Raw genomic sequence first — 22,722 nt, forward strand, 5'->3', positions numbered from 1 at the left:
TTGGAAAATTACTGTGGTTAATTTCCAGTTTATGTTGTACTCTCTACAGTCAATCCCCATATCCAGATCAGAGCAAGCACAGGCATCATTCAGTACAACCGGCTAAAGCTATAGCTCGGTGTTCATTTATTAACTGTCAGCAGACATCAAAAACAGCTGACTAGCAAAACAGGACAAAGGCAGACAAAAACAGGGAGAGAGAAAACATGAGCAGCAGGCAAGAGATAAAAGGACAGAGGAGTTAATATCAACAATCCGGATTATCTATGTATCTCTGTCACAGAACTTTCCAGAACGGCTGGAAATAATACAGAGCAATCAGCATGGGGAGTCCCAAAGTGAGGGGCCTTTGTTTATTCCAGATTTAACCCTTTTATGGACATAACAGCAACATAACCAAAATGGAAAGTAGGATATCAGGTCTGGCCTCTATTCTTCATTATGAAAGAAGCATTTGGTAGTCGGGCATAATGATCCCACAATTGGATGGAAAAGTAGACAAAGATCTCTAGTCCTACCTCCCCCGCCCCCATCTCTGGCCAATTAGTCTATTGCTTGGAGTTCTGATCTATCTAAATTGATGCCTCTGAATTGTGGTGCTGGTGTAAATGATTGCGTATAACATGGACAGCCCGAACCACCGAGAGGCGCTGAATCATAGAGAACCAGAAACATCACTAGAAGCCAAAATCGCAAGGCTATGTCTGATTTACTTTGGCCTTGTCACGTGTGCAAATTCATTGGAGAAGACAATGATGCGAGGAATGGTTGGTTAGTGGATCAAGAAGAAGGGGCAAGCAAAGAACATGCTGGCTTGATACCATCAAAGCTGATACAAAGATGAACATCCAACAAATGGGGGGGTGGGGTGTTGGACGAGATGACCTACAAGGTCCCTTCCCACTCTGTTAATCTGTAAATGAAGGAAGCTGTGTTTGGCAGGATAGCTTGGAGAGCATTTGTCTATAAAGTTGCCAAGAGTCAGACATGACTGAACGGTTAAACTAACACTAACTCTGATCTATAAACCACAGATGCACCCATTGATTCTTGGGCTCCAACCACCTGTTTACCCCACCCATTTCTTTAGAGTTTCCTCTCATTACAACACAAATACTGACGGGGAATTAGGATGTGGCAAAGAAAAAAGCCAATCTCAAGCATAACCTGTGTTCCTACAAGTTCTTTGGGGACCCCACAAAAAGCTACAAGTAAACAAAAGGAGGAGAAGGAGGAACATTGCCTGGGGTGGGGGCGAACCCCAACCTTCTGGCATGATAAATAAAAATGTAATTTTGAGAACAAATTGACATTCTAATTAATTGACTGTTAAAGTAGGTGTGGCCAATAACAAATACAGATTTCCCCAGAAGGCAAACTGCTGAGATTTCTCCCACCACTTCTGCTATTATTCCAGGATATTGTTTATCACATTGGCCTTATGATAAATAATGTCCTGGAATAATAGCAGAAGTGTGGGAGAAATCTTAGCAGTCTGCCTTCTGGGGAAATCTGTATTTGCTACTGGCCACACCTAGTTCAACAGTCAATTTATTAGAGTGCCAATAATACGCTCTCAAAATTGCATTTGTAGTTATCATGCCAGAAGGTTGGGGATATACTAATAAAATGTTCTACTCCAGGCCCTATTCTCTGAAATATAAAGCAGATTACACTATTTAATTTTAAGGATTAAAACAGACTAACTAAGGTTTAGATCTATCAGAATGTAGTCTAAGAAAACAAAAATCTAACATACTAAAAAGCAGAGACATCACCCTGCCAACAAAAGTGTGTATAGTCAAGGCTATAATTTTCCCAGTTGCAATGTATGGCTGTGAAAGTTGGACCATAAGAAAGGCTGAGCGCCAAAGAATTTAGGCCTTTGAACTATGGTGCTGGAGAAGACTCCTGTGAGTCCCTTGGACTGCAAGGCGATCAAACTGGTCAGTCTTAGAGGAGATCAACCCTGACTGCTCTTTAGAAGGCCAGATCCTGAAGATGAAACTCAAATACTTTGGCCACCTAATGAGAAGGAAGGACTCACTGGAGAAGAGTCTAATGCTGGGAATGATTGAGTACAAAAGGAGAAGGGGATGACAGAGGACGAGGTGGATGGATGGAGTCACTGAAGCAGTTGGTGTGAGCTTAAATGGACTCCAGAAGATGTTGGAGAACAGGAAGGCCCAGAGGAACGTTGTCCATGGGGTTGTGATGGGTCGGACACGACTTCGTAACTAACAACAACAATGGGTTCCTAAAGATCATCCTAGAATAATCTTGAGACCAAATGAGACTTCTTTTCTCCTCCAGCAAGATCTTGAGAAACCTGGAAAACTTAATCCCAGTTAACTATATAGCTACAAACAGCAGAATGTATTCTTTGCCAAAGTCTTACTTTAGTATTTTTCATCCAGACTTCCATAGGTAACATACTACCAATTTTCATTTACTATCCTAATGAAGCCCAAATGATAAACATTCAAAATGGTTGTTGGGATTTTTGGTAGGGGTGGGGGTGGGAAAATCAATATTACAAATTAATTTGGATTGCTTGGCAGTGAGGTTTGGAAGAAGGTAGGACACATGCCATTTCTTAAAGGTTCAGCAGATGCTAATGTAATACTGATCAGACTCAGCTTTTTGTGACTTAATTATTCAAAGTAATATATTGCCAGTGTCTAAACTCAAGAGGGGAATAGATTAATCCCAAATATTTGCTGCCAAGTTTGCATCTCTCATATATAGTGGTCTGTGTCAGGATATAGCATACATCATTTATTTTTGCAAAAATGTTTATCCTAATTTGGGGTAGATGTGAAAGATAAATGACTCAGTCCTGGAGTTTGCAATTAAAATTTCTTCTTAGAAAGTAGCTGTAGAGACACAGATACTAAAATAACACTCTGTGTGTGTGTGTCTGTGTGCTTTATATTTAATGATCCCAATTTACAAAGACAATTTTACCTAATATTTGGGAAAACGAATCCTTTCCTGCTTGACAGTTTACTATATTATTTCTAATTTCTTAATATCTTTATTTTTTTAATTATATGAAGTTGCTCCTAAAGAATGCCTCGGAATCGGTATTGTGGTGGCAGTGATAGGAGAGAAATACAGAAACCAAGGTAAACCAAAACAAACAAACAAACAAGCAAGCAAGATGCATTCTGCCAAAAGCACAGATAGTCCTTGACTTATGACCCTAAATGAGCCTGGAATTACAGTTGTAAATTGTGTCAATTGTTAAGTGGGTTGTCATGTGGATAACCCAATTTTACCCATTTTTTATGACAGTTGTTAAGCTAATGCTGTAGTTAAGCAAACGTATTGTCCACAATGGACCTTTTTTCCTAGCCGTGAGTCGAGGACTAGTAGTAACAAGAAATAATTACTTTACGTTCAAAGAGCAAAATTAAAATTGCATGTGCTACATTTGTGACATATGCAAAACCTACTCTGTTTGACAAACCCCTGGAGAAAAATAAACATATTATTATTATTGAATGAGTAATATATAATAAAAAAGTCGCTCAATGGTAGTGCTTTTGCTTTACAAAGATCTCCGATTAAGATCTTGATTTTTTTCAGATAATGCTCAAAAGGGCTTCTTTGATAAATCTTGGGAATTGGATGCCAATCAGGACAGAAAATATGCCAAGAACCAGTCTAAGAAACAAAATATTTTATCTATGTATTTTAATGCAACAATTCTCTAATCCAGATGTAAGCAAACTGGGAGTTTTTCTGTTTTACATTTGCTAGGATCCTTAGAAAAACTGATAACTGGTAAGAAGTATTCATAGTCCAACAACAGCTGGAATATAATTAGCTACTTACTCCTTCTCTTGTAAATGGATTTGCTTGCTTGCTTGCTTGCTTGGTATCACTAATTTCTCCCTGGCTGCCATCTTAAAAAACCATTAATACTATTATGTATTTCCAAATGAACACCTCCACCCAAGGAGCACATCTTATCAGGAGTTAAGGCCTACCTTGCAAACGAAATCTCCTAATTAAACCAGGGAACCTAATTAGGTCTTCTGGATTTCTCTCTGAATAAGATGCAAGATACCATTACTGAACAGTTTTAAAAAAAACACCCAGATAAATATAATTTATGGGACTGCCAGGACAGACTTTTACACATGATAGTAGCAGAAACAATATATTCAATGCACAGAAAAATATGTTTTCATTTTGTGTCTCAGGTGAAATACAATGTTAAGACTTATTGTACGTTAATGTGTTACATAAAAATTATATATTTAAACTTTCAGTTACTGAATTAAAATCAAACATAAGATCTTCTGAAAGTAATAAGATGTTACTTTAGAACAATGTTTTTCAAGCTTGGGACCTTAAGATACATGGACTTCAACTTCCAGAATTCCTTAACCAGCATGCTAGGAATTTCCTACTCCACATATTTTAAAATCGACAAGGTTGAGAAGCACTTCTTTAGAAATATTCTTCCAAATGAAACTTAGTTACAGAAGATCTGTTGGTGTATGAGGAATATAGAAGTAAACAACAAAAATCCCACATCCCAATCTGTATAGCCATGCCTTTGTGTTGTTTTTCAATATCATCATTAATTTGGGCGAGAGAGGTAAACTTCACACCTTTGTTCTAAGTTAAACCTCAATCAAGAGACAATTCAACTGTTAAGTCACTTCAGACATATACTGCTATATGTTTTTGCGTGTATCAAAGCACTACCACAGGTTCAACATAATGTGTTTTTTTCCACACAGTTTTCTGATTTTCTATGCCCAGACAAGCTTTGTAGAAGACTTCTAAATATCTTTGTTTTTTACGACTAGACATGTAAAGAGCATGCAAACCACAATGCTTGTCCCAGATCAGATGTTCCACATCGGGTGAATATGGATTTGGATGGACTCCCCAAATCCCCAATATTGTGGAGCCAAAAGAGGAATATGCCATTTTCAGAGCATGCTGTGGGCACTTATAGGGCTACCCATAGAAAGCCTGGCTGCGGCCTTCCCAAAATAGCAGTCACAAAGAACCTGAACAGTTACAAAATATAATCAACTATGAGGGAAAACACTGAGGTTTAGTCTCACTCCCATCTTACATAATTGCTTTGTTCTGGACAAGTAGGCACATTTACAAAGTGTTGGTCTGAAACCAATCACCCCTTTTTTATTTTCTAAGAATATCAATGGGTCTGCGCATGCAGACTCCATGCATACTTTTAGAAAATGCTACAATACCTACAATAGAGGAATGGTTAATAAAGATAACTGGCAACGATGGTTAAGTTGTGAGAGAAAAATCACGGAAGGAATTCATGGACTCATCTTAATTGGAAGCTCTTTCTGATTTTTTGTAGAAGCTGGAGAAAATTCATATTTTTGACATGGTTTTGATGTTTGTAAAAAATTAAAAAGGTAAATGGACATTATAGTACAGTCTTAAAGTAAGAGTTGAATATAAGTATTCCCTATATCCTTGGAAGAAATAATTCTTTGTGTATTTTTTTTTTGTTTTCCTTTCTTTTTCTCTATGTTTTTGCACTTCTATTTCTATTCTCTTTGTATCTTATTTCTTCATTGTTAATTTATGTTGTTTTTTATGTGGAAAATTAATCAAATTCTTAGATGGCAATTAAAAAAAAGAAATGAAGAGAATTCTATTCCTACTCAGCTTTGTGGCAATCCAGCATTTTTTTAAAATTATAAAATAAAAATGCCTTTAACCAATAAATAAAACATAGTGCCCTGGAAGCCAAGCAAGGCAACTGATAGCTGCAGAAGCACCCTATGGTATCGGTCCCAAGACAGTATCAAATGTGGATGTTGCCCCTTATTTTCTTTCAGTTGGATCAATTAACAACATTAATGTATAGATGTCTGTTCAGAGGTAAGATCCACTAACCTCAATAAGTTTTGTAACCAGATGACCAAACACAGGCTTATAATATTTTATCTATTTTCTGTAGCTCATCCCTACTTTTCAATCTAGCCTGCCTAAGGATTTATGTGATACAGGGCAAGTAATATTAATAGCTGGAACCCTGAGAAGACAGTCATCTGCAATCTGTAACAGAATAACAGGGGAGAGGTCAAGGGTTTGCATAAAAGCTCATATCTCTAATGTATTACATATTTTTTTATTTAACAGAAGTACATGTTTTGGAATATTAATTTACATTTCAGTCACAGAAAAGGAAAGAGAAATGGCCTGTGTAATCAATAAAATTTTTGGCATCAAAGAAAATGAATAAAAATATATTAGCTGATTTTTAAGATTAATAAACAAAATATGAAGTTACTAGATCAAACAGAAGAGACGATAGAATGGGTTTCAAGATTGAAAGAAGGGTAAATTTGACAAATATGAATTGTATGTTGTTTCAAAATAAGTATGCTAAAATATGGAATGAAGTTTTTTAAAAGACTGAATTTGAAACAGAACAATGTACAAATGATGAACATATTATTGCTAAAACATATAAAATGTATATTAAAATTTAACACAGAAATTATATTTGATAAAATGAGATAAAATTTATGTAATAATATACAAAGGAAACAATAGGAGAATATGTGGCTGAAAGAATTGAAATTCACATTATGTTTACAACCTTAAATAGAACTTTTATAAAATGATGTATCATTAATGTATTTGTCACTGGAAAAATTGTCTAAAATATATAAAGGCACTTCAAATATAAGTTGGAAATATGAATGAGGGGACTTTTTATCATGCTTGGTGGACCTGTAAAAAGTGGATTCAAATACACATTAATTCAGATTTTAAAGATTAATATACAACTGAACTCAGAGATATTTCTTTTGGGGCTGATTGACAAAAAGTTGGGAAACAACCATGGAACTTTGTTTTTTTTTATGCAATAACAGCAGTGAGATTTTTATATACACAATGGTGGAAAGGATTGATGTGACCCACAATGGAAGAGGGGATGGTGAAGACAATGAAACTTGCTGAGACGGCAACATTGACAGTGAAAAGGTAAAATTCTTTGTAATGCTGATTGGAAACCCTTTTTTGTGTGAAACAGAAACACATGACATATATTTGATGACGTATGAGTTTGATGATTAAAAAAATATTAGATAATAGAGAAAAATGAATATTATTTCCTAACCTTAGGTCAGTTTAAATTTATACCTATAACTATTGGAAAAGAAAATCAGAAGCTTCATTTTTTAATATTTCCTTTTCCTTTCTTTTCTTTCTGAACTATTTGCTTTCTCTTTCTTTTCTTTTTCCTTTTCAAGTTTAATAATTGATTTCTGTTAGTTTTTAATTTTTCTAGTTTGTTTGTTGTTGTTTTTTTGAAAAAATCTAATAAATTTGTCACAAAGAAAAGAAAATGAAAGGGGGAAAACCTGGTACGGTACCTTCATAGGCGCAAGCTGGATGGGTGTGATGCATGAAGGATCCACCATAGGCTTTGGCCTATTTGCTGTGTCTGCCAGCAAACTATGCCATTGTTGAGGTAGCCCGGTGAATTTTTGTTCTCTATGATCAAATCCAGTGTGTACCCTGTGTTCAAAATTGGAAGGGCCAGAAATTTCAATCTTTTTCTTTTTCTTTCCAAACATGATGGAAAAACCTGAAAAAGAAGATAAAATGTGTTAAGATAAACATTACTAAGGACACGTGGTGTGTATGTTGATGACTGGATTGCAAAGATGAAAAGAAATGGGCACAGAGCTGGCGATATATAAACAACACAAATTCATGTTTACTGCTATATAGCTCTCTCTTTGTCTCTCTCTCCCTGCTTTTGCCTATTTTTTCCTTTTTGTTTTTCCAGTTAACATATTTCCTCCCGAGCTGAAATAAGTGATATGTACACTTGCTGTAATCTAGAATTGACTGGGAATATACTGGGTGCAAACTAACCTGGAGATTGTCCACAGTAATTTTTCCAACAGACAGGATATAGGTCCAAGAAAGCTTACTCTGAGTCAATCACTCAACATTCCGATTTATTTTCAGGCACTAAATAAAGCATTCAGCTGAATCAGCAGTCAGAGCCCAACATCACAGATACTCATTAGGACCTACAATATCCTAATCAAGGAACATTTTTTCCTCATGCTTTCAAACTTAGCAAATCGCAATGAAACCGGTCTGGAAATCTCATGCTTGAGAAAGGGTGACTACAGCCCCTGGAGATGAAAATGGAGGCACCGTCTAGCTCTCTGAGATCTTTGAGATTACATATCCAGGAGAAACCCAAACCACGAAAACTGAAAAAGGATTTATTATTTATGTCTGAAATAATTCGAAGAGCAAACACAACCAACTGAAAATTGATTCAAAACTTCGTTTAGCTAAGCTAAGGCCGACATTCCAGAAAAACTCAGGAATCAACAATAATTCTTGAATGTTCAGGAAAAAAGTGTAAGTTCAAAATTATTAGGGAACAAAAACGCTATGGAATATGTGCAGAGTTTCTCTCCATTCAGAAGACACTAAAACAAAATAGTGTAAAACTTTCTCATGAATTCATCAGGAAACTGTTAAGTATTAATATAAATATTTATATAAAATATCAAATAAAAATAATTATACTTTTCTCATTCTAGTCAAAGTTCATGATGAATTTTCCCTTAAGATTATAATTGCTAGACTGGAGGTATATCAATAATTGAGCCATGCAACTGAAGAGAATTCTCTAAACCAAGAATCCCCAAGCATGGCTCAGTTCACAATCGGACCATGCGCCAGCACAATTGACTTGTGTGAGTGGCAGGGCGGCATGCAAGTATAGGCGCACGCAGGTCAACTTGCAGTCGAGCTGCATGTGTATGCACATGTGCGCCAGCCTGCTACTCGTGCAGTCTGGTTTCCCCCTCTCTCCCACCTCAATCTGGGCCTCCAAGCCGCAGAGGTTGGAGACCACTGCTCTAAACCAATGAAGGAAAGAAGAAAAGAACTGATCCATTATAGGGTGGGAGTTCATTATATCTATGTATCACATAGGGCGGGTCAGCAACCTGTAGCTCTGGAACCGCATGTGGCTCTTTGGGCCCTCTGCAGTGGCACTAGCTGGCCCTACCCCTCGCCCTCCCTTCCCAGTCACTCCTTGCCTGGCCTGAGAAGGTAAAGCACAAAAAACTGAAATGAGAGGGAGGGAGACCCATTTCCCACAGAAAACACTGGGAGCCACAAAACCTGGGTAGGCATGGTGGGGGTGGGTAGGTCATGTGCCTGGGTGGGAGGGACATCAAGTTGGCCTCACCCACCCAGATTTTGAGGCCCCACAGTGTTTCCTGTGGGAAACGGGTCCAAATGACTCTCTTAGTGTTTAAGGTTGCAGACCCCTGACATAGGGCAATAAAAGAAATATCTTTTATTCTGGTGGCAAAGTTGCATGGCTTTCACATCCATGAGTTTTCAGAATGCTCTTTGCTTCTGGAAAAAAAAGAGATGCATAAACAATAGAACAGCACTGATGCTATCTTCATAGCATTTTGTTTGCTGGTTGACATTAAATTTTGATAGACTGGAAACTCGTGCATTCCAGATGATATGGGTCCAAATTTATGCTATGAAGCCTTTTCATGCAAATTTTTATTACTGAATTACTTTTAGTATATAGATGGAACTGTTACTTTTTGTTCGTTCTCATAATGGTGGTGAGGATGATATAGCCCTCATTTACCTTGTCCTTTGCATGCTGTAAATATTTTGCTTTTGTTAGAATTACGCATATAATTCTTTATGCTTAAATGTTGAGGCAGGAAACCTGTGATTTCCAAATGTTGCTGAAAATAAGGAGAATAATAATTTCTAAAACTTAATTCCCAGATTCCATCATCAATGCCCATTTTAGAAGGAGCTGCCAGAAATTATTCTCAGAGAGCTACAAGTTCCCTGCTTGAGATCAAAACAGAACCTACACTTTTTATAAAGAAATCTATGTAGATGGAGTTGGCCATTTTAGGAGAAAACTGCCAGTCTTTTGGACATCCACCCTGCCCTTATATTCCTGTTAAATTAATATCTGTTAAATTAATATCTGCAATGACTTTGATGGTGCATGCGGATGATTTCCTAAAAAAATAAATTGTATATTAAAAATTCAATTGTGGATTCATAAAAATCACTGCAACTCAAATCAAATGAACACTCCAAGTGAAGTCGACAGCATGAGAAAGGAGATCTTTTTTTTTCTTATCAACTTTATCATTTTCTGGAAAATACCTACTCTGGCATGTAGTGGGTCTTCCAAGATTAAGGGAATTGGGTGTTCCACCCCTCCCTGTGAATAGACACCAATCTGAGCAGCAACTGAAATTAGTTCCATTCAGTCATTCTGGTTCAGAATGATACAGGAAAACCTCTTTCACAAACCATTCATCCAGATTTTGGGGGAGAAAGCTAAAGGGAGGGGTGGACAGGATATTGGTCTCCTTCAGTTCAAAGTTACAGAACAGCAGCGACTTGAAAAGCTGCTTCCAGACTGACTTGTGGGACAATCCATCATGGCTCTTATTTTCTTGGTGAGGAAAAAAAAAATCTCGAGAGGCCGCTTACTATATTTCTTGGTTGGGCTGTGGGCAATTTCTCCTCACTAAAATAACAATTTTGCTTCTGAAAATCAAGCATTATTTAAAAAAAAAAATCCAGCACTGCATCAGTCTGTAAACACAGAACTGTATGCTCTGAAGCTTAACAGCATGATTGCAATCTTCAAGGAGGATGTGAATTGCTAAAATCTTCAGCTTAAAATTGTGTTTATTTTGGCCTTCTGAAGCTTCTGTCCTTTTTGTTCTTTTAAAAGGGATTCACTAGCAATAAGTGGGCCTTCTCAGAGACTCTGAGGCCCATTTCTGGCTATTGAGGCCCTGAGTAACATGAATAATCATCCTTAATATAACAAAGTTCATGCTCACAAACACACACAAAACATGAGGGAGGAGAGGGGAAGGAGGGAGGGAAGAAGGAAGAATACACATTCTTTTATGATTGTGTATGATATAAACATAATGTATATTTAATGAACTTTAGCTACAGGAGAAAAAAATCAATAAAATTGGCCAACTGGAAATATTCATAGAATTATTTATTTAACATGTTCTATGTTTTTTTTTTCATAATCATGAGCCCTGCTGAACAAGACCAAGAGTTTATTTGATCTAACAATATTATTTTTAACAGGGACCAAATATTTCTGTAAAAATCAGATGGGATTTACTGTATTTTCAAAGGAGTGTGGTATTTTCAAACACTACACACCTGAATGGGAAATGATGCTCCAGGAGAGATGGGCCTTATTTTCATAACTTTTTAACACTTAAGTTCACAACATTAAAACCAATTCAGATTCCAGACAGAAACACATAGTCCAAATATTGGTGGTTTCAATTGAAGCTGCTTATATAAGTTCCTGACTTATTAACTTAAAAAACCCTTTCTGAATAAAGACACTTCTTTGTAGATTGAGGACTTAATGGTTCCTGCCTATCAATTAGCTGACCTTGAGCAAAACAAGTCTCTTTGTTCCATAAAGAATGTTCATTCCTGATAACATTCAAAAAGCAATAAAATGTGAATATCTGAATCCTATTGTCAAAAATTTAGCAGATTCAGAAAAAAGGTACGCCATATCAATATTTCTTGACGAGCCAAATATGACCAAGTGTATATTTTAATAGCATTTTAGAAAGCAAATGATGCAATCCTTGGATGGTGTCAGCATCAATGAGATTTGGGGGCTGAATATGGTTCCCCCCATAATTTCCCAAACCATTTCCATGACAGTGGTGACTTCTTCATACCATTCTTTTTTTTTTTTTTTTTGGGGGGGGGGGTTGTTGTTGCTCCAGAAGCAAGCACTAAACCAAAACATGTTTCTGCTAAAAGACAGTGGTACTGTTGGAAATAGTGAGCAGTTTCCATCGATAAAATGGTATAATTACACCAGCAGTTTTAGACAAATAAAGCAAGGCTGGCTTTATCAGAACCAGAGGTGTAAAATTCATGTTGTATTTTTTAGTATTTAGTATTTATTTGATTTGTCGATCGCTTACAAGATGCAGGTATAAGAATAAATATAGTTTTGAATACATGAGATAGATACTTATAAGAAAAGAAACAATAGGACAGGGACGGAAGGCACGTTGGTGCGCTTATGCACGCCCCCTACAGGCCTCTTAGGAAGGGGGTAAGGTCAATAGTAGACAGTCTAAGGTTAATGTCGTCAAAGTGGTGTCACTTGACATATCAGGACTTTTTCCTCCTTCACTAAACCATGCATGGGCACGGCCAGCGCGTGAGCCATCTGGCCCGCAGGCTGGGAGTTTGACAGCCCTGATCGAAACTATGACATACTAAGAAGTCACGGCAAAAGGTAAGTTCTGGAAGACAGCAGTAGGGTACTGGTGAAGAAGCACATCACCTGTTCTGGGTACTTGAAGTTAGCTTACCACTTGAAATGCAATGGGGAAAGGTGGCTTTTTGATGGGAAATGCCACCACCATTCAGATGGTTTTGTTTCTGGAAAAGGAACACTCATCTGTGCTATTCATATAAGCAACAAAACATTTTGCAAAAAAATAAGTAATTTAGAAACGAGTCTATCCCAAAGACAGAATTAGGGGGGGGGGCGTGGGGGGGAAGAAATGTATAGTCCAAATCTATACAAATGTATAGTCCAAGTCATTGCAGATATTAAAAATCTTCTTTGTAAGAAGGACAAGAAGAGAGTGGCAATTGGGAAATGGCTAAGAGCACAGTTCTGTAATCATCGAAGTTTGAGACTGTTTCCGTGGGAAATCCTTCCTGCTAGATAGATGGCTTGAAGTGCTAGGTTGCTAGTTTGGATTTCTCCTGCCAGAAAACATAATTTGAGGAAAAATCATAATTTGAGGTTCTGATATCAAGCAACCATTCTTTTGCACTTTCTCTCATTCTACCTTAAAGACTGATTTTGTTGGCATTTTTTGGCTGACTCTTTCTAAACTACAATGGGCCTGCACCCTGGTAGTTTGTAATTTCTTCATGTGATTTAGATAGCAGATGCCTTTCTACACTTGTGGCCAGGGGTGGGCTGCTGGGGGTTCGCAGGGGTTTGGGAAAGCCCCTAGCTAAGATTCTGTGCAGAACCCCCAAATCCCACTCCTGGCTGGCCCTGCCGCCCCACCCAGGAGTCCCCACGTGGCCTGTTTTGGATGCAGGTAAGTGCAGGCTGTGCACGGAGGCTCGAGGAGGGCGAAAAACAGGCCTCCCAAAAGTTCGGGAAGGCCAGAAATGGACCCGTTTCCAGCTTCCGGAGAGCCTCTGGAGCCTGGGGGAGGCCATTTTTGCCCTCCTGGAAGCTCAAAGAAAGCCTCCGGAGCCCAGGGAGGGCAAAAATGCCCCCGCCACCATGGTGCAGGATGCCGACTAGGCCACGCCCACCCAGCAACCAGGAAGAGAACCCTTTGCTAAAATGTTTGAAGCCCACCCCTGCTTGTGGCTGTTATTGGTCAAACGTTTTCAGAGTTGGCAAACGCGGTCTTATTATAGGGGAAAAAAAATTATGTGTGGGTGAGGGGTGTTGATTGTCCAGACTTTTTGCTCCTGAAGCTTTCCAATGATGGCCTTCAAGATATTCCCCCTCTCCTGGTATTAAATCGACACATCAATTTTCCATTACAACTTGAGCACAGGTAGTTCTTCTGCTCTGTTTGTCATACAAGGCTTTTGCAGCCGTAAGCTTTCCAGAAATGCTGCATTGAGGGACCTGATAGATGGGAAACATGTTACTGTAGCCTTGTTTAATAAACAAAGTATGTGCGAGAAATGGGCTGGGAGGAGAAAGTAAGGGAGGCAGAAAGTCCCTGGACGATGAAACCATAGGAAGGCTGTCTCAAAGGCATGCAACAAAGGGCTAGAGAGATCCTGTTTACTAATCTTCTAATTTGCATCCTGCACTGTAGGTTCTGCCTCAACAAACGATAATACCTTGTTGCCTGTGTCTTCTTGTGAAAGGTGAGCAAACGTTGGACCTAGTGAGTATATGGGTGGAAAAACCTCAATAAAATCCTAAACATGGAGGTAAGACTGGGGAGGGGGTTGTGGGGGGGGTGGGGAAGCCCCAATATAGCCATACCATTGGTGCCGAAGAAACAAGACAGAAATATCTATGAAGTCAACAGGAATCAAGCTCAATTCAAGGGAGATTTTTGCCATACCTCTGTACATCTTGAGGACACTGGGTGACTTTGAAGCTCCTTTCCAAACCTTATCTTTTTATGACTCTCAATTCATAAGTCTGCATACAGACTATTTACCCTTCTCCTGAAAAGAGAAGGCTGTGAATCATGTTCGTGTCTAGTTATGCAAGCACGCCATCTCACGCATGTTCAAATGCACACACGTTTGGTATGATCCCACACATTCTTGCACATGGTTACAACAGATCTTGGGCTGCCTTGCTAATCTCCTGGCATGTTCAAAGCCTAAAAAATCAGTTGTTTTCCCCACCACCCCCACCTGCTCCCCAGTGCTACTGTCCCAAAACAGCCAAAAGCAAACACTGAAACAATCCCAAGCCCAGCGCTTTCTCATTGTCAAGATTTCTGCTAAAACACACAACACCTTGTATTTATGCCTTCACTGGTCACAGCACAGCGGGATGACCCATAAAATACAATAGAGACTCACAACGAAATAAATTCAACTTTGTTTCTGCTTTTTAAAAAAAGCAAAGACAATGTGGGTTTGTGTAGTGAGGCAAAACGCTGGCAGGGAATTAGCAAAGAAAACACTGTTGTCCTTCTGTGAACATCACTTGCTTTTGTACATTCTATTTCAGCTTTTCCTAACTTGGACCCCTCCAGATGTCTTAAGAGTTCAGCTCCCATTATCCCCTGCCAGCTTCAGACTTGACATAAATAAGCAGATTCTCCAAATGATCTCTTCCTGGAGAGGAGGGTGGAAGTACTAGCTTTCCACCTTGGTGAGAACTTGAACACGATAGCCATGCTTTAAGGATTCTCACATGTTATGGGGGCTCCCTTCTTGACACTCTTCTGACCCTCCTGATGGCTTTGTTTTCAAAGTTAAAGAAGTAACATTTATGCAGGAACACGCTGATGTTGTCCAACAACCAAGTAAATATGTTGTCATAGCAAATATAGAGCGCCTATTTGCTGATTTAAAGAGCAAACCATGCAAACTTAGATCAGGAGAAGTGGCCCAAGTCTCATGCTGGTGTGTCAGGTCATGTTATGCCATTTGAAATAGCTCCACCTTGACTTTTCCAGACATTGTATCCTCGTACCATCTGACTGATCTTGACCGATCCTGAAAATTAAGCAGGATTGGACCCAGTTATATTTGAAAGGGAGACCATGAAGAAATTCTAGGTCTGTGGGCTAGACTGAGAAGCGGGGAAAAAAAATGCTTGAGGAAGTTAGTGCAGACTATTTCCATACCGCTGTCAAGAAAACTACCGAGATGTATTTTTGCCCAAGAGCAGAATTTAGCTCAAAGAAGTCTATACTTTACTCTGGAGTTCATGCTGACTTTCGCTGAATACTTTTCCCAATACATACATGGTATTTTCAAAGCACACCAACCCAAACTAGACCAAACCAGCAAATAATGCCTTTGTGAGCAAAACTAGCATGCCTGGGACAAGGTCTTGAACAGGTGGTTGGATAAATCTGGGCGGACAAGGATATAAATGGCTAGGAGGTATGAAGGAGAGATTTCACACAAACACACACTCTCACACTAAAAGTCAAAGGGGCACTTGAGAGGGGAGGTGACACTGCATAGTACATGGAGTACTACCTATGTGGAGTTCTCACAAAACCCTGCTTTCAAGAAGGAAAACTAGAGAGGCACATGATTTAATCCAGCATAGTCATTCTTTAAAACCATTTTTTTTAAAAAAAAATCTTTACATCTAGTTTGTCTTAAGCATGGCAAATTTTGGACGGTATAAGAAGGCATCCAGTTTCATGAGTAGGACCTACCTATGGTAGCCAAACCCCCAATTTACCATTGGAGTGAATATTTATTTGTATAGCATGTTCCACATTCAAGGAAAATCCATAAGGCCATTCAGTATTGCAGGCATTTGCAGCCTATTAAACAATGCTTTAAGGATTTTGTAACAAGGAACATTCTTCAGTAGTTTTATAACCACGACTGTGGTGGGTTAGGGATACCCCGATTAAATTGTATGATATGAAAACAGAGACATTTCATAGACTTTGCAGACTTATTTAATGGAACGTATTTTAAAGCTTTATTGTTATGCAGGCAATATTGGCGGGAAGGGGAGGAAGATACATCAGAGCATTAGAGATATGTTTAGCTCACCACACAGCAGTGAGCCATTACAGTAGGTGCCACTGTAAAGGCACTCTTTGGGTTAACCCACAACCACTACCATACTTTTGTGCCCATTTCCATGTTTGTCCAGAGTCCATTAAGCCATCAAACTGCTTTTAATGTCCCATAGAGACTTATGCAGAAGAAAGGACCAACATCCAGGGAGTCATGCTATTCACAGAACAATAGCATATTGTTTTGTTTAATGCTGCATCTAGAATTAATGAAATTTATTTCCAAACAGAATAGAATAGTTACCAAAACCTAAAAACCATGGCAGCTCACCCCTTACCCCAGTTTGCCTAAAGATATAGAAGGAATTATTAATACACAGGGGAGAGAGATTTATGTTTCAGAGAGTGGATGGATGACAACATGAATAGATGTTTGCACTAGCCAAAACGAACAAAATTAAAGCGAAGTCTGCAATTTATTTCTGCATTAATCAAACGTATTACTATTAACTGAACCTCTCCATAATTGAAAAAGATAATAACAGCATTGACTTGAAATGGTAAAATCAATTTATATTGCATATAAGCGCCACAAGTCTTGAAAATTCACTCGGACTACATATTAAAGAGGAGTAGCCATGAAACGTCACATCGTTCCACTAAAGTCACTGGTCTGCAAAAGGGTCATGTTGTGCACTTTCCTGTTAATTTCCAAAAATACAGCTGTCCATCTTTCACTGAACTAGAGAACGGTGGATCTGACAAGATCACATCAGGTTGGACTTGTTAGTTGTGTTTTATCAGAGCAAGAGGTTCCACTCACACTTCTATTATGTTGATGCTTTTCAATGAAATGTGTAATTCAGCGCAGTTTCCCAAACATGAACAAAACAGGTACGAATTTCTATGGGTAATCCTTGACTTACAACCAGTTGCTTAGCAACCGCTTGAAGTTATGATGGATCTCCCTGGGAGTACTTATGACTCAGTTACAAAGTTCCAAGCATTTACTATCGTTTCTCAGAAAAACTGGCCCATAACAAATCATGGGTTTGCTTCATGACTATGTGATGACCGGGGTGGGTACAAAATAAACAGTCACAAAAACCCAGTGAAGCCCCTTTTATTCCTTCACTTTGCTTCTAAGCTCCAAATATCCTTGACCGAAGACAAAAAACTCCCACACAAACAGTTACAAGAAGGAGGGAAAAAACAACAATGGCAAGAGGGCTGGAGGACGTCCACAGATACCAGAGCACACACTGGGAAGGACGCCAAACTCAGAGAGGAACCATAAACTAGAGATATTTCCATGCTTTGTTTCCAGTGCTTGCACGTACACATGTCTGTCCTCTTATTCAGGTGTCACAGCTGCAGCCCATGAAGAGGATCAAGGCCCTCTCCTCCTGAGTAGACCACGTCTCTCCCTTATCCTCTCTTCCCTGCATGCCCTAGGATGGAGAGGGGATGGGCCTGGGTCCTCCTCTGACTGCCCAGCTGGCCTCTGCCCTTCCTCAGCCTCCTCCACAACCTCCAGAGCTTCCACTCCCTGTCGGCTGTTCCTACTCTCCTTCAGAGTCAGTCTCCACCAGGGGCATGACGGACTGCCGCATTTGGCATTTCAATTTATGACCATGGAAGTCACTTAACTACTGCTTCAAAGGAGGTTATAAAATCGTGTCAGCCACATGGGTGACCCAATTTAAAACTGTCATAACTTACGACCGTAATGGGCAGATTCATTATGGTCATAGATTGAGGACTCTGGTGCCCAAAGAATCTATGAAGCTAGGGTCACAAATGCAAAAAACTCTTCTCACCTATCCATGTGCAGAGTGCATTATGCTATAGCAGCTTTCCCTATTTGATGCTGATTTAAAGGGTTAAGATTACAGTTTCAAAAATTTTGGACCAAACTGATGTGAAACTTTGGGAAGTCTAATTCTAACAAACTTGAATGTCTGATCAATATAACATTTACTCTACCAAACCAGAAGTAAACCGCATTGCAGGTCTTTTTTTCCTAGCAACACCATAAAAAAAATCATTTCATTGGATTTTCACAAAGCAAGATCTTTTCTAATAAAACTGTAATTTTGTAATAAATTGTGCATTGTTGAACAAGCCACAATGACTTGCTTTCTACACACAGCGAAGTCGTGAATGGTGACTTTGCATTACATGTAAATCTAGCTACAGTGCAACGAAAAATTTGGACTAAACTTGAAAGGTGAGCTTAACTTGGGAATGGACGAGTTAGCACAACAGAAGCCAGTTATCACTTGGTGAAAAGGGTTCAGGGTTTTTTAGTTTTGTCATCCTGCTTTTATTATTTTTATAAATAAAATAGGTCAAGGCAGCAAATATCCCTAATAAAGATAGTCCTCAACTTATAACAGTTCATTTAGTGACTGTTCAAAGTTACGATGCTGAAAAAGTGACGTACGACTGTTTTCCACATTTATGACCACTGCATCATCCCCATGGTCACTGGATCATAATTCAAAGGCTTGGCAAATGACTCTTACTTATGACAGTTGCAGTGTTCCAGGGACATGCAATCACCATTTGTTACTTCCTGACAAATAAAGTCAATGGGAAGCCAGATTCATTTAACAACCATATTGTTAACTGTTGTGATTCACTTAACAACTGTGGCAAGCAAGGTCATAAAATGGGGAAAATTAACAACTGTCTCACTTAGCAACAGACATTTTGGGCTCAACTGCGATCATAAGTTGAGGACTACCTGTAGTTCTTCCTCCTCCTATATTCCCCACAAGAACCCTGTGAGGTGGTTTAGAGTGTGTGATGGGCCCAAAGTCACCCAGCCAGTTTTCATAGCTACAAAGGGACTAGAACTCACAGTCCCCTGGTTTCTAGCCTAGCACCATAACCACTAGAGCAATGGTGGCTAACCTTTTTGGGCTCCTGTGCCAAAAATTGTGTACGCACTTGCACACTTGTGCTCATGTGCCAGCACCCAGAAGGCAATGCGCCCCCCCCACATGCCCTGGGCATGCATGCGCAGCCCCCACCCACCCAGTCACCCCCGCCCACCTTACCTGCACTGCGTCTCACAGCTGATTTTCTGCCTGTTTGAGGCCTTTTTTGGCCTCCCAGAGGCTTCAGGAAGGCTTCTGCAGGCTTTGCAGGCCGAAAACTTGCCCCGTTTCTTCACTTCTGGTATTTTCAGAAAAACAGGAAATGACGAAACTGGCCTAGTTTTCGGCCTGCAAAGCCTGCAGAAGCCTTCCCTCAAGCCTTTGGGAGGCCGAAAAAGGCCTCAAACCAGCCGAAAATCAGCTGTGAGGAATGCACATGTGCAGTGAGGTAAGTTTGCCTGCAGCTCATGTGCCAGCACAAATGGCTCTGCATGCCATGTGTGTTCACCATCATGGCACTAGAGTCTAGACCAAACAAGTTTTAGCTTGAATAGCCCTGGGGTTGCATGCTATACTGTAGGTCTTGTTTCAGCAAGTGGACGCATCTGAATCCCTTGTCTGGGGTTGCGAAAATATGGTCGATACTCTGATGGAGACCATCTAAAAACTGCAGGAGTGTAGGTTTCACTGAAAAATTGAATAATTCCCAAAGAAGGCAACAACAAACTACTTCTACTATATGTTGGTATATTAAAAAAACCTCTTTCTGTGAAGTCACCAGGAATAAATCTCGTCTTAAAGGAGACTTCTGACTTATTACTGCTTCCCGTTTAATGTGGAACCTCCATATTCGGCATCTGATATAGGATAAGTATCTATCTTGGGTTCATGGCAGACTGGATCAGCTGTTGTGCTAAAACAAATGTTGGCCTGGGTCCAGCATAAATGAGTACACTTAGTCATACTGAAATGAATAGGGCTTAAATTGGACATAGACTACTTTTCTCAGATTTCAATGGCTCTTAAACTTACTAAGAATCTGCCTCTTAACTTCAGTGAACACTAAGCACTGCAACTTATTTGCAACATGGAGCGATTTTTCTATATACCAAGACTCCTCCGTAATAATAGCAAAAAGTAAGATGCTTATTCTGTTCACATTTGGTTCCAATTCTGTTCTCTTCTTAGCAAATATATAGCTCAGAATACTGCTGTCTTTTATATTGTACCTTTTCTCTGAATTTTGCAAAGAAAATCCTGGCTTAAACTTCCATAAAAATAAAATATAAACGAGGAAAAGATGCAGATAAGAATCTGATCATTATGAACAGGTACATACAAAAAAAGGTGTATACAAAAAAAAGTTCATTTTCATAATACCAAACCAAACCTTGCAAGCTATTGCAGAAATCATATAGGACAGACCTTACAACTGAATAAAGGCAAAGCAACTATGACTGTGGAGAAAACTTGGTACATTTATATTTGTCAAACACACATATATGCATATATGCAGCAATAAAATAGAATAAAATGCTGCATCAGCTTCTCTACAAGTGAGTATTTTGCAAAGCTAAATTAGCTACTAAACTGTGCCTCCACTTTCTAATACTGCTATCTCTTGCTTTAAAAAAAAATTAATTTAAACTTATATCTAATTTTTTTAAAAAAATTAAAATCGCCTGCATTTTACACACTGCATTTGTGTGAACAAAACTGTCATGCTAAGCAAACTAATAAAATTAACCGTAATGAACTCATAACAATATTTAATTAATAGCTATTTCTGGAAAGTGCTGGGGTATCTTTAGGCTTCTACCAATTAGCTTAAACCTTGCACTGTATAAATATTTTAAAAGTAGGCAAAGAAACTGGGGGGGAGGGAATCTTCATATTTGTGAAAATATTAGTACATACAGTTCAAAACAAGGAAAGCCTTCTGCACCCTTCCTTCTTAGGCAAAGGAAAAGTAAACAACAATCTTCAACAAAAACACAGAAATGGGCAGATCCTTGATAGAGTAAGTAAAGCCAGCTACATCTGAGTGGCAAGTAAGATTTTTGTCCACTTACCTCCTGAAGAGCAACAGGTTCTAAACCCAGAACATGATGGATGGCAGTTGTTTCTGAACATCTAGAATTAGATACCCAGGAGGTAGATCAAGCTCTATTGGTAAATTTCTAAGCAATTTGCAGCAGATCACCAAAGATTTCTGACTCCTGTTAGATTAGAAATCAGGGTTTGTTTGTTTTTTAATAAAAGGACTCTGCCACAGATGACCATGTGCTGTTCATCACGTCAATTCACTGCTGCGGTATTCAACCGTTTTAGCATTTGGTATCAGAAACTGGGACATGTAGAACATCTGTAGTCTTGAATGCAGAAGCTGATGGAAGTTGTGTGTAGGATGTGATTGTCTCCATTCCCAAGTCACAGTTTTATACTTGTCTCTGGTTGATGGGTTTCTATTAAAACAACAACAACAACAACAACAACAACAACAAAGGTTCCCAGAAGCCTGAGACAACTCAGCCTAATACAGAAATCACATCTGGTCCTGATTTACAGTTTTCTTTTTCCCTCTAGCCTTTAAGGAGTGACAGACCTCATCTTGGCACCAGTTACATTCACAATGAACAATACATACTTTCTTTCCCTCATTTCGTTACTGGCTCAAGATGAGATAAGCACGGAACAATGATGCACATTTGCTCAGCTGCTACTGAAAAATGTGTCCTTCGAGAAAGCTGAGCTGTGATGCTCAGTGCATTGTTTTTATACCACTGCTATAAATCTATAGACATTTCATCTGAGAAACAGATTTATTTTTTAAGCCAGCATCTAAAGGCTTACTCTGAGCGGTGCGGTGGCCTAGAAGTCGAGCTCTTGCCTCACAATCAGGAGGCTGTGAATTTGATCCTAGGTAAAGGCAGATATTTCTCTCTCTGGGCACAATGAGAATATATCTGCTGAACAAAGCTCCTCATTGGAGACAGGAAGGGCATCTGGCCAGTAAACACTCAGCTCTATTCAGTTGTTCAGACCAGTTGTTGCCAACTGGTGGGCCACGGCCCACAGGTGGTCCATGAGAAAATTTGGTGGTCCGCAGAGAAATGTCACCCCAGAGCACTCCCCAAAGCAATTAATCCAGGCTGCGCGGGAACACAAGGCTGCTGCGCCATCCACATGGCAACCCTTACCTGGCAAACTTGCCTATTAAATTGCTATTTATCCTTCCCCCGACCATCAGCTGTTCTGTTGTGCCGGGAGATTTAGATTAGCTAGAAAGCAGTAAATGGTTGGATTTCTTGCTTTCTAGCTAATCTTTAGATCTTCAGCTCTGCTTTTAAGCATAGCCGAACCTCCCTTAGGACTGAAGGTTCTATTATTCAGTGCAGACTCAAGTAGCCAATGGCAGAAACACAGATCTCTAAGTGAATCTATGGTTCTATGAGCAACTCAATCTGCCTGCCTGCTTTGCCTGATTTTGTGTAAAAGTTGCTCTTTTTTAATAAAAAATTCAATATTTACATACACGGTGTGTT

At 39.1% G+C, this 22,722-nt stretch overlaps 1 protein-coding gene across 4 annotated transcripts in view; it reads right to left on the bottom strand.

Moving 5' to 3' along the window:
• PAK5 (p21 (RAC1) activated kinase 5) overlaps window positions 1–22,722 on the bottom strand; it is a 131,151-nt gene that overhangs the window by 61,499 nt on the left and 46,930 nt on the right. For 3 of the 4 annotated variants that reach the window (XM_087948462.1, XM_026668410.2, XM_087948463.1), the window contains exons 3-4: window positions 21,250–21,642; window positions 7,395–7,609 (exon numbers count right to left, since the gene is read on the bottom strand). In XM_087948462.1, coding sequence (XP_087804588.1) covers window positions 7,395–7,609; window positions 21,250–21,310 — 276 coding nt within the window. In that variant the 5' untranslated portion in view covers window positions 21,311–21,642. The remainder of the gene's footprint in view (window positions 1–7,394; window positions 7,610–21,249; window positions 21,643–22,722) is intronic. The other variant, XM_087948461.1, reaches the window with a different exon arrangement.

Source organism: Notechis scutatus, chromosome 1 (assembly GCF_049901735.1).
Source record: "Notechis scutatus isolate UNSWTSFEM ecotype Mainland chromosome 1, rNotScu1.2, whole genome shotgun sequence".
Taxonomy (NCBI): Eukaryota; Metazoa; Chordata; class Lepidosauria; order Squamata; family Elapidae; genus Notechis; species Notechis scutatus.